The sequence below is a fragment of the Narcine bancroftii genome, chromosome 3 (genome assembly GCF_036971445.1).
Source record: "Narcine bancroftii isolate sNarBan1 chromosome 3, sNarBan1.hap1, whole genome shotgun sequence".
NCBI classification, from domain to species: Eukaryota; Metazoa; Chordata; class Chondrichthyes; order Torpediniformes; family Narcinidae; genus Narcine; species Narcine bancroftii.
This window is the reverse complement of record NC_091471.1, coordinates 361,971,338-361,984,418: the sequence shown is the minus strand read 5'-3', so window position 1 is coordinate 361,984,418 and position 13,081 is coordinate 361,971,338. Positions and strand designations below refer to the sequence as shown.

Sequence of the window (13,081 nt, the reverse complement as noted above, 5' to 3'; positions counted from 1 at the left end):
CTCAGGGTTGTATGTGATATCATAAATGTTCTCTGACAATAAATTTGAACTTTGCTTAGGTCTCACACCCTGCACTTAACCCCTCCCCACCCCCCGCCCAGATCTGAGCACAAACCATTCTTGATCCTTTCTCAACCCAGCGTTATTTCTGATGAAGCCCCCCTCCCCCCCCATAAACTCACCAATTGCTGGAGACCATTCCACTCAAACAGATTCAACTAAATACATTGGTGGAGGAAATCAAGGGATCAGGCAGCTTCTGTGGAGGGAAATGGGGAGTTGATGCTTCATCTCAAGACCCTGCGAAAAACTGGATTTGGAGAGATAAAATGGCCCCTTGTAAAGGGGTGAGGGGGAAGAAAGAGCAAGTGGCCAGTAGGTGATTGGTGGACCGAGAAGAGGCAAAGGATGACGGAAAGGAAGAGTGATGGGGTGCAGGGAGTTGGGAGTCAGAGTAGGAGAGTGATTGGAGGCAAACCAACAAAGAGAGAAAAGAAAGGGACAGCAAAAGGAAGGATAAGGAGCTGGGTGGAGGGGAGGTGATAAGCAGGACCAAAGGTAAGCAACTGCGGATGCTGCAATCTGAAGCAATAGACAACTACTCGGTAGGTCACAGGGGAGGGAAACAAAGTATCAATGTTTTGGGTCCAGACCCTTGGTCAAGACAGAATGTGGAAGGGCTTCCACAGTCTCTTCTGTCTCTAGATACAAAAAGGAACAGGAAGAGATTGAAATTATCAGAGTGGGGAAATTGCAGGAGAATGGGAATATTCAGTCACCACTGACAAAAGACTTTCATTGGAACATTAAAATGCTTGAAATTCTCAGGAGTCTAGCAGTACGTGAACTGCATGACACTGATGTTACGTAACATGGGTATGGCCTGTTCACACCCAGCTAAGGGTGAAAGACAAGGATAACTTATGAAAATTTGTTTATCATAAAAATATAATAGGTCCTGTTTATACGTATAGTTATTGCTGGCTACAATTCCTTGAATTACTAAATAAAGAGTAGCCATTGAGCTTTTTGAATGCCCGAATCACTTTTTATCTGGACTTTTCTGAACCTTTGGATACATAAACTTTCTGCATATTTTCTAAAGGAATTATTGAGGAAAGATTGTTTAAAGTAGGGAGCATGTATTTTGTGTTTGTTCTTTTGTGAACAAACACTCTTGCTGAGGGAAAGCTGGAATTGCTTTGCTCTTTTGATATGGGGTGGGGTAGGGAAAGGAGGCCGACACTATCAATAATGCCAAAAGACTGGAGTTACTTTACGACAAGCTTTTATTAGCATAAGGCTGGACACATGCTCTTGTTGTTGCCCCACTTCCAGGATTTGTCCTGAGGGAGGGACTCGGGCGTAATCGCCTTTACTGGGGAATTCCGGGGGGAGGAGTTACAGAAAGGAGGCAGGTCAGCCATACACAGAGATACAGTACCAATGGCATAACAGCATCACAGAGGTATCACCACAGAAGCTAAGTAGGGAAGACAGAGGCTGAATACCCTTGGTGGGTCCGGGGCCAACACTCCTGCTCCCTATGTCTACATTGACAAGGAGAGCGTCAAAACCTTACTCCTGATTCTCGGTCCCTTCCTCCTCTGTCAGGATTGTGTTCATTGAGCACTGGAGCACTGTTGTAAATTTAGCAACACTGATGATCCATAAAAATATACTTTCCCCTATAATCTTCTATGAAATGTAGTTCGGGACTGACCTTTCCAAAACACATGGTTTCTTAATCTACCCAAACACATAACTTGAAAATGTAATTTACCAGAAACATTCCTTGGACCCTTGTGATGCTCGGCCTTCACTCTAGTTTGGATCTGAAACATCAAACATTAATATGTTTTTAAATAAAGATAAATTGATGTATGCATGCCCCTGTAGAAAATTGCGATGAACAGTTCCATCCCGCCACAAAGAACACAAGTTCGATGGCCAATTGCTCAACTGATTTATTTGATGTTCACCCGTAACTGTTTTGATCCATCTACATAAATTAATTAAAGAAGGCAAAACAAAAATAGTTCTGTGTTGTCAGGCACATCACGGAAGCAGCCTCAGGTCTTATCCCACTGGCATGCCAGGAAGCTATTATTGAATCAGATTTTGCTTGTTTTTCTTAGGAAATACATTGCATGTGAAGATATTCCTCCCAGTTCTGATTATGATGACGACCCCCTATTTATAGCAATAACACATACAATGTCCAATCCAATTTATTGTCTTTGTTTGAAATGAGGTGCATGATCAATTATTAGCCACTGGATCTGCTCAACTAAAACATGTCATGTTACATCTGCAGCATTAACTGTGGTGAATGAACCTCAGGAATTTAGCATTTCTTCAATCTCTTCACTGCTAAATTTAATTAACTGGCATGGAGCTACGTGCCCTTACTTAGAACATTGACAATTTTAAAAAAATAGAAGCTGGATTACTAATCGAGGGACATGATCTTGAATCCATAGTATTTTTTAATATTATATTTTAATGTTCATAGACTCATCAAACAAACATTATAATCATTTTAACATTCATATAACATACAGAGTCAGTATTTACTCCCCCCCACCCCGTACAACTGAAAGTACCGTCAATTAAATGACCTCGATAGCAAAATGAAAAACAACCCATGTATTTCCCCCCTCCTCTTTCCCTCCTCCCAGTTTATCTTTACCCCCCCCCCCCCCAGGCACCAATAACCAAGCTATTGGTACCAATCTCCCCGCCATTTTGGGACGTGCCTAATGCACCCATCTGTCATATGTTACTCCCTTCCTTTCCTTGAGCTCCCCTTGAATCCATAGTATTAAAAAAAAGTTAAATAAATCCAGAACAAAAGGATTTTTACAGTAATGGTAACTATGGAATTACTACATTGTGATTAGAACTTTAACCCTACATGTATAGGAGAGTGATTAACTTCTTTTTGAAATATTCTAGCCAACTCAGGAGCCATTTGGGATGAGTGAAAATGCTAGCCTGGTCAGCACAATCTACATCCCTCAAATAAACAAACAAACAAAAATAATGTATTGTGAGAAGTATTCTGCTTTCAGATTTATTGTCAGAGTACATACATGACATCACATACAACCCTCAGATTCTTCTTCCTGCTGGTGAGGCAGAATTACCACTTATTGGCAGAGCAAAAAAAGAACCAAAAAGACGGACTCAATGTGCACATGTAAACAAATAAAGGAATGTAAACAAACTGATTGTACAATACAAAGATAGAAAAAAATCAATAAAGTGCAAAAGTAACAGTCCTTAAATGGGTCCCTGATTGAGTTTGTTGCTGAGGAGACTAGCAGCTGTTCTGAACTTGTTGGTGTGAGTCTTGTGGCATCTATACCTCTTTTCTAATGGTAGCAGCAATAACAGAGTGTGTGCCAGGTGATGTTTAAAATAAAATTTAATTTTAGCCATATAGCATGGTAACAGGCCCTTTTGGCCCATGAGCCCATGCTGTCAATTTCACCAAATTGACGGAGAACCCCCGTTATGTTTGAATGGTGGAAAGAAATCAGAGCACCTGAAGGAAACCCGTGCAGACAAGGGGAGAACATGAAAACCCCTTTCAGACAGCGTGGGATTCGAACTCTAGTCCGATTGCTGGCGCTGTAACAGCATTGCGCTAACTACCACATTAACCATACTGAGTTTTCAATCTCCCTCCTGTATGCTAACTCCTCACCCCTTTTTGTTGTCGTACTGAGCCACACAGTCATAGATGTAAAGCAAGTACAGCAGGAGACTAAGAATGCAGTCCTGTGGTGCTCCGGCATGGATGGAAATTGTGGAGGAGATGTTCTTACCAATACTCTCTGATTGTGGTCTGGAGGTGAGGAAATATAACATCGAATTACACAGTGGGGTGTTGAGTCCTATTTCTTGGAGTTTGCTGATCAATTTTGAGGGGATTATGGAGTTAAATGCCAAACTGTAGTCGATAAAGAGCATTCTGATGTATGCATCAGGTGTTCCAGGGCTTTGTGTAGAGCCAACGAGATAGCATCCTCTGTAAACCTGTTGCTTCAATAGGCAAATGAGGAAGCTGATGCTGGGAGATTTGATCAGGACTTAACCTGTGGGAGGACTGAGAATTTTCAAAACGGTGATCAATTGCATTGGAAAAGGTTTGGGACAATTGAGGTGAAGATGTTTAGAATGCAAAAGAGGTACTTGGAGAGGTAGGAAGCTTTTGAATATATAAATGGAAGGAAATGAAAAGATGGTCGGGAAAAATGAAGCAGAATTTTCATGAAGAACAAAGACTGGGAAATGAAAAAGATAAATACATTTTAAAATATGTTTTCCTTAGAGAGGAAGTGACTCTTGGATAGTGGTAAAGCCACTAGATAGAGTGGTAGCGAGTTAAGATGCAGTAAGTTGTGAATGTACATGTTCGAGGTTAGGGGAAATAATGGCAAGGATTAAGGAGACACTGATGAGGACCACGCTGAAGTAAGCAGGAGGTCTAGTTTGTATTATCAAAGTAGCTAATCCGTGGAGGTTTACTAGGTTTTCAATAATATTGTTCAGTAGAAAATACAGCCAATATAAAAGCATTACGGTTTCTGTTCCCATTTCATTCTGGTGGGATCTTTAGAAGCAACCACTGATGATTGTGATTCCCAGTTGAAGGACGAACAAAAAGCTAATTGTAAAAGCTGAAAAGATGCCCAGTTTTGGTGTATGTCGAAGATTTGTTAGAGATCTAACTTTGCTGCTAAATTACTAATTCATCAGCCTCCATCAGCCAGCTCCCCACCATGACTACCAGCCCCCCCACATCTCCATCGGGCACACAAAACTCAAAACGGTCAACCAGTTTACCTATCTCGGCTGCACCATTTCATCAGATGCAAGGATCGACAATGAGATAGACAACAGACTCGCCAAGGCAAATAGCGCCTTTGGAAGACTACACAAAAGAGTCTGGAAAAACAACCAACTGAAAAACCTCACAAAGATAAGCGTATACAGAGCCGTTGTCATACCCACACTCCTGTTCGGCTCCGAATCATGGGTCCTCTACCGGCACCACCTACAGCTCCTAGAACGCTTCCACCAGCGTTGTCTCCGCTCCATCCTCAACATCCATTGGAGCGCTCACACCCCTAACGTCGAGGTACTCGAGATGGCAGAGGTCGACAGCATCGAGTCCACGCTGCTGAAGATCCAGCTGCGCTGGATGGGTCACGTCTCCAGAATGGAGGACCATCGCCTTCCCAAGATCGTATTATATGGCGAGCTCTCCACTGGCCACCGTGACAGAGGTGCACCAAAGAAAAGGTACAAGGACTGCCTAAAGAAATCTCTTGGTGCCTGCCACATTGACCACCGCCAGTGGGCTGATAACGCCTCAAACCGTGCATCTTGGCGCCTCACAGTTTGGCGGGCAGCAGCCTCCTTTGAAGAAGACCGCAGAGCCCACCTCACTGACAAAAGGCAAAGGAGGAAAAACCCAACACCCAACCCCAACCAACCAATTTTCCCTTGCAACCGCTGCAATCGTGTCTGCCTGTCCCGCATCGGACTGGTCAGCCACAAACGAGCCTGCAGCTGACGTGGACTTTTTACCCCCTCCATAAATCTTCGTCCGCGAAGCCAAGCCAAAGAGAAGAAGAGACTAACATCATATACACTTTCATTTTTCAAATAAGATGATACTAGTGGTTTCTCTCCCCTTTTATCATATCATCTGTCTCCATGTTTGGGAGCTTTCACAATTCATAAAGAAAATCTAATTCACCCCTCCTGATTCCAACAGCACAAATTATAATTATTTTTATTCTCCTCCTTCTCTTCCCAAAACCCCTTCACTTTCACACTTGGTACATTGAATTACCTATGGAGCTTTTATACTCCAACAAAATTCAAAGTACAGAGTAACTTCTCAAGACATATTGGAAGAAATCTTATGTAAATATGATGCTGACCTTAACTGAGGAGTTGCTGAATCATTAAAGACATGAAATGAAAATGTCCTGGTGTTATATTTGATAGCTTCATCCATGTATAATTGGGAAATTGTACTGAAACCTGACTCTTCATGATGTTCCAGGCTCTCTTCCATCCAAATAGTGGAGCAGCTGGACAATTTGGGGATCTGAAGACCATCCGTCTAAACCAATACAAGGCTTTCTATCTGACAGGTAAAGAAAATGGACCATGGTTTCAGCTGTCATTAAGGGATCAATTTCAAAATTGATATGTTTGTTCGAATGGGCAGAAAGTCATCACTGATACCGCAGCGGTTTAAGAGCCATGTGCATCTGGTCATTATAATTCGTCTCAGCAAAATTGACATGAATAATCTTAACTTTTCAACGTATGGTGTCATGTCTGTTCATTGAGAGAGTTTGGGATTGCATTTTGTTTAATTATATTTTTAAACACAAACTAAATTCACAGATTTAAAAAGCTACAGGTTATAGCACTGATGCAAAAGGTCGCTTGAAGTATACTCTCCACAGACATTCAGATTTCTGGTGATACATACATTACAATTAATCAAAGCAACCATAGCCCAGATTTTCAAGAAGCTTTATACCCTGTCATCTAGATTTTGACATTGTTGTATCTTGGCTTGAGGCTCTGGACCGTAGGTCCACTGCCCAATGTAGTAACTAAAAAGAGTTACCACAGGCTCCAATCCCAGTATCATTCTAGTACACGTACCATAATTATACTGCAGATAAAAGCAATGTGACAACTTTCTTCTGTACTTCGGAAACCATCACAATGAAAAAAAAAACAAATAAAAATACATCACCTGATTGTGAAAGCTTTGAAACTGGGTCTGCGCTCTTGTAAACTTGTCATCGTCAATATTCAGCCTGAATGACATTTGAGTGTGGTGTTTTATTTTCCTAAAACAAGTTCAAAGAATTGTAGAACTGTGATATTGTTTAGTTGTCTTCTGAATTTTAGGTGGAGCCAAAGTTTGCAGGGGTGAAAACGGACCAGAACAATCGCACAATCCGCCTCTGATTTTCAATCTGTTGAATGATACAGCTGAACGTGAACCCCTGGATCCTCGCACTCCTGAATACCACATTGTGTTCCCACAGGTTAAGAGGGTACTGAACCACATCCTCCAGGACATTGCTACAGATAACACTTCCATGGCTGATTATTCACATGATCCATCTGTAATTCCATGCTGCCAACCAAAGCATGTAGTGTGTAGGTGTGAGAACATAATTTGAATCCTCTTTCATCTTTTAATTATTATTTTCACTAGTTACAAAAAAATGTAAAAAATAACTTTTATAAATAACAAAAAAAAGTATTAATGTAAGGATTGTAGTTAAAGTAGAATCAGAATCAGGATTTACTGTCATGAACAAGTCATGAAATTCATCATTTTTACGGAAGCGTCAAAGTGCAAAGATTCATATTACAGCTATCTTATAGCATCACTATAAAAAATAAAGTAATTTAAAAAATCAGTAGTGCACAAAAAGTAAGGCAGTGTCTTTAGTTCATTGATTATCCAGAAATCTGTTGGCAGCGGGGATGAAGCTGTCCTTGTGCCATTGAGTGATCGTCTTCAGGCTCCTGTACCTTTTCCTCGATGGTAGCAGAGTGAAGAGGGCGTGGCCTGGGTGGTTGGGGTGGGGGGGGGGTCTTTGAGGATAGACACTGCCTCATGTAAATGTCTTCGATGGAATGAAGTCTTGTGCTTGTCGCAGGCCGAGTTAACAACCCTCTGGAGTTTATTCTTGTCCTGAGTGTTGGCGCCTCCATACCAAGCAATGATGGAACCAGCCAGAATGCTCTCCATGGTACACCTGTAGAAGTTTACGAGAGTCGTTGGTGACGTCAGACACCTCACAAAGTATAGCTGTTGCGAGCCTTCTTTGTGATTGCATCAATGTGGAGGCTCCAAGAAGGATCCTCGGAGATATTGACACCCAGAAATTCGAAGTTCTTGACCCTCTCCATGACTGAGCCCTTGATGAGGACTGGGTTGGGTTCCCCAACTTCCTCCTGAAGTCCACAATCATCTCCTTGGTTTTTTATGGCATTGAGCAGAAGGTCATTATTGCTACACATTCAAAGAGCTGAACTCTCTCCCTCCTGTGTGCTTCCTCATTGCCGTTTGTGATTCTGCCAACAAGCGTAGATGGCATTGGAATTATGTCTGGCCACACAGTAAAACATTATACAATAAAAGTCCAAACAATCCAGCTGCCAGAAATCCAGACCACCCGAGAATCTGAACTCTCAAACTATAAATTTAGTGGGCTTTTGTGTGTGGGCATGCACAAGTGCCACAGGTGCACAGTGACCACGCTGAATCTTATCACAAAGAAATTAATTTGTATATAAATTAATTTATATTTCTTTTATAATGTTCATTTTAAAACATAATTTCAAGTATTACATGCTTTTTTAAGTGAATAAATTTTACATTTACATTTTTGTCGTGTTGGCTTTATTTTTCTTTAAAACTGCTTATTATTGTTGAATGAAGCTGAATTTACTAATGAATAAACAATCAAAATCTACCTTTTTGTTTCTTCTTTATTCCTCCTTTAATTTTAATTTTAAAAGTACTGCCCGGAATATCCGAAAATCTGGACTGACCCAATCCATGAACAATCCAGATTTTAGACTTTTACTGTAATCGGATATATCTAAATTAATTACAACTTTCTAAAAACATATTGTGGTTTATTCTGTAACAATACCATTTTGGATCATTTGCAACAGAGGTGCACGGCGCAAAATACAATTGAAATTGTGTTGAGTCAATGGTGTTCTTCAGTAACAAATCGAAAGTCTAGGTCACTGAGAAGTAAGTGCAATGTTTTCGGAACAGCTTTGATGAAATTGAATGTGAATGGTAACACTGATCTTAGATCCACCAGGTGTGTTCCATAGTGAGGATTTTGTTATATTTTATTTTTCGATTTCGCAAACCCTTGGGTTTCTTTTTTCTGCTTTATGTTTCTCTACTGAAGGTGGACAGCTACCAAATTCATAGTGTGACTGAGTCTTCATCCAGTGCATGAAGAATCAAAATTTATTGTCATGAACATGTGATGAGATTCATTGTTTTGCAAATCTGGAACTCATCAAATTAACAGAAAATGTTGCAGTGGAATCCACAGGATCTTGAATACTAATCGCAGCATAATAAAGCTTCACCGTTACACTGGAGGTAAGAAACATCTTGGGACAGAAGTCAACAGCTAAACAAAGTAGATTAGTGGAGGGAATGCATGGATATTTAAGGGATAATACACGTGGAATATTTGGAAAGGTTGAAGATATTGACCAATTACATTCATGAGACAAATCCCTTCTACACCAATTGTACAGCTAAATGCCATTCCAACTCCATCTTCAAATTTGCCAACAGTAGTGGGCTCAGAAGCGCTTGTGGCATGGTGGTCAGTCAACAACCTCTCTCTCTCAATGTCAGTAAGATGAAGAAAATAATCATTGATTTCATGAGCAAACTTAATGAAGACTAGAATTTCACAGAGATGAAAATGCTCCATGAATGGTATTGTGACAGTAAATAACAAATAACGGAACAGAAAAAGGTCTTTCGGCCCACAAAGTCTGTGTCGAACATGATGCACAAATTAAAGAAACTCACCTGCTTGCACATGATACATATCTTCGGTTCCCTGCATATTTACATGTCTTAACCCTCTTAAATCTGTTATCTTACCAGCTTCCACCACTTGCCCTGTTTAAAAACTTGCCCTGCACGTTTCCTTTAGAGGATCTCTCCCCACCCCCCACCTAAATTCATGTCCTCAAATATGTGACATTTTTAACTTGGGAAAAAGATTCTAACAATCTACTCTGCACAGAATTGGTCTTCCAATTTAAGGAAGGATGTTAATGCATTAGAAGAAGTTCAAAGAAACTTGACATGACTCATGCCTGGAAAGGGTGGGTTGTTTATGATAGAAAATCAAACATGTTGGGCTTTTTCGTGCAGAAATTTATGTGTGAATGGGACTTAATTGAAACATAAATGATGCTGAGAGGTCTTGACAGGGTGGATGTGCAGAGAATATTTCCTGTTGTGTGAAAATCAAGAACTAAGGGGTCAATGAAAATTTTTTTTTAAATCTGCGGCTGTTAGAAGTCTGAAACAAGAATAGATAATTTTGGGAAAACTCAGCACGTCAGGCAGCATATGGAGGAACAGAAATATTTTGTTGAGGATATCCCACGACTATACGGACTGGGAAGGAAAGGTGGCTTACAACTGCTTCAAAATACAGAGTTGCTCATTTAAAATAGATTAAAGGTGATGGTTCGCTCAGATGGTGTGCCTTTGGAACTCAGACAAAGTGCAATGACTGAAGAATGTTTGAATATTTTTAACATTTTTAAATAACAATGGACAATAAACCTTTTCAAAAAGTTTGCTTCCTGAAAAAAAATTGTGGATTATGATAGATACAAAGCTGAACCCAAAGGTAATTTCAGATTTGCTGTATTGCGTAGGAAATTGGAGAAACATTAAGTTTTATTGAATTTAGGCAAGTTTGGTCATTAGTTCCACTGACCTAAAAATGTTTTACTGCTGATTTTTGTTTGTACTCAGCATCTGATGCCTCTCATGTCAATGTCCAACAATAGTCACCCAGCACTAATGGATTCTAGTTGCCCTGATACCACTTTTCCATGGTCACAATGTCCTGGTGAAACCTTTCATCAGTTTATCACTGACGACACCAAGATCAGCAGGGAAGACGTCCAAGTGCGAATGCAGAAAATGAATTTTCAATGACACGTTGCATTTCATGGTTTTTATGCTTGAAGTTGACTTAAAATATGATAAGAAATCACAAAAATAGGTTATATCTAATAAAGGTATGTGATTGGAAAACATGGATTAGCAGCCCCAATCCATAAAATACACCAATAAGTGTTGAGGAAGCAAAATCTTCATTGACCAGTGTAATTGATAAGCAAAAGCGTGAAAGGTTACTACATGTGGATGGGAATGCGGAGTTGAGGTTATTAAATAGCAGAGCAGACTCAAAAGGCCGTGTGGTCAACTTCTGCTCCAAATTTGTATTGTGACAGATTATGTTGTGTTTGTATTGTATATAGGTATATTTTTGGGAGATAAATTGGTGCAGGTTTTTTTAGTGTCGGTCACATACAAACATTTCAAAACAGATCTCATTTAAAATACTGGAGCTCTGCTCAAGCCAGACAGGGCAGGTCCTGGGGGCCTTTGCCAAAACTTTGGGGAGTGCTCAAGAGACTTCATTAATGGAGTGTTGTTTTGAAAAGCAACTGATGAAAGAGATCGGAGGAGTAGTTCAGAGCCGCAGGTTGACTGGGAGTGCAGCTTGCTGTTCTAAGAGGGTCCTGTGGTTTTTTTCAAGCAGAGAGAGTTGAACAGCTTTTTCTCAGAGAGAGAGAGAGAAAGAGAGAGAGAGAGAGAGAGATCAGTTCTGTAGTGCTACGGTCAGCAGCACCAGCTGGGACTGGAACAGGACATGCTGGAAAGCTTGTGGAAACCCCATTTGGAAGATGGGTTGTGAGTGCTTAGTTCAGCCTGGTCAAAGCCCTTGTAGTTCATGCAAGAGGAGAGGACTGGCTGCCTAATGTTTCACTTGAAATAAGGGAAACAAAAAGGAACTCTGTGGTGACCTAAAAGAAAGAGGTTATCATCAGGAAAGCCCTGATGAGGTAAGTTGCTTCGGCAAGACACTAATGTGGCTGATTAAAAGAGTTCAGTTTGTGTCCAGGAACAATAAATCTCTGAAAACCTGAGTGGGAACTATTCAAGCACCAACGCCTGGTGAACTTCATCAATGTTAAATTGTGTGCACAGAAGAATTGCCTGCAACCAGTGAACTTGGAGGAATGACAAGTGAGATTGGACTGTGAATCAAATAACTTTTCTGAACTTACATACACATTACATACTTGTGCACTTAGAATTAGAAGGGGGCTAAGTTGGGTAAGTTATTTCAGTAGTAATAAGTTAAAGTATGATACTGTTTTCATGTTTAAAGATAATGAAAGGCAACTTTTGTTTAAATAACCGTTTGTCTTGGTGAATATCTATTGCTGCTGGGCTTTGGGGTCCTCTGGCTCGTAACAGTATGATTATGCAAATTATTGTTAATGGTTTTTACTTTTCTAATTCCAGAATTGATTTAATGAATTGTATTCAAGCCATCAAATGCCATTGTTGGATACGAGATTATATCTGAATCATTACCAGACTTTAATCCAGTAACAATATCTTGTGGTAGTTTATGTTGCAGGGGAGCTCCTTTACATCATAAATAATTATACTTTTTATGATTTATGTTTTTAACCACAAATGCATTAAGATGCAAAAATGAAATGTTTAATTATGCAGGTTAAAATTGGGATTAAATATTTAGAATATTAACTAAGTCATATTGCTTTTATTAAATTCTTTATTTAAAGGTTATATCACACAGGTCCTGTTTACTGCTCGGGATGCATAATTGGTAATGTTGGTGCTATAACGATATTGTAATGGGGGAAAAAAATGGTAATGTTCCTTTTTTAATTGAAATTGAGTCTCTGGTGATGGTTTCACAGGAGCGTGAAATGCAATCACAGGCTACAGCTCATGATGATCTGTGGAAAATCTGAGACCTAACATCCTGCATTAACACAATACTTAAAGCCGCTAAAGTCTTTTAGTTTTGCCAAGACCTTTGGATGTGAAAATTCATGCTTCAGGAAGTCAGGTTTATTTTGAAGTATGGAAGTCCAATTTTGAGTTTTGTTACATAAGCAAGAAAGCTCCTGCACCAAAGCAGTTAAGTACTTTCACATCCCCTGAACACTTGAAGTGCCACAGTGAGAATTTCATCTCAACAGGAAATCCCATGTACAAGGATGTGACTTGAAGGATATTCAATGCGTCAAACATTCAACAGAACATGTAAACTCATCCGTACACCTGAATAGATCCCAACTCAAGGCTTGTTTGCGAAATTCCTGGGCCATTTATAAGGGAACAGTTGTTGAGGTTGTTTCCATTGTCTTTTATACTTTTAAATTTAAATGTTAAATTTTTAAA

At 39.9% G+C, this 13,081-nt stretch overlaps 1 protein-coding gene across 6 annotated transcripts in view; it reads left to right on the top strand.

The window, feature by feature from the left end:
• Positions 1–8,537, top strand: part of arsg (arylsulfatase G) — a 139,351-nt gene extending 130,814 nt beyond the window's left edge. For all 6 annotated transcript variants that reach the window (XM_069930076.1, XM_069930071.1, XM_069930074.1 and 3 more), the window contains 2 exons: positions 6,086–6,176; positions 6,955–8,537. In XM_069930076.1, the coding sequence (XP_069786177.1) occupies positions 6,086–6,176; positions 6,955–7,232 (369 nt within the window). In that variant the 3' untranslated portion in view covers positions 7,233–8,537. The remainder of the gene's footprint in view (positions 1–6,085; positions 6,177–6,954) is intronic.
• The last annotated feature ends 4,544 nt before the right edge of the window (positions 8,538–13,081 follow it).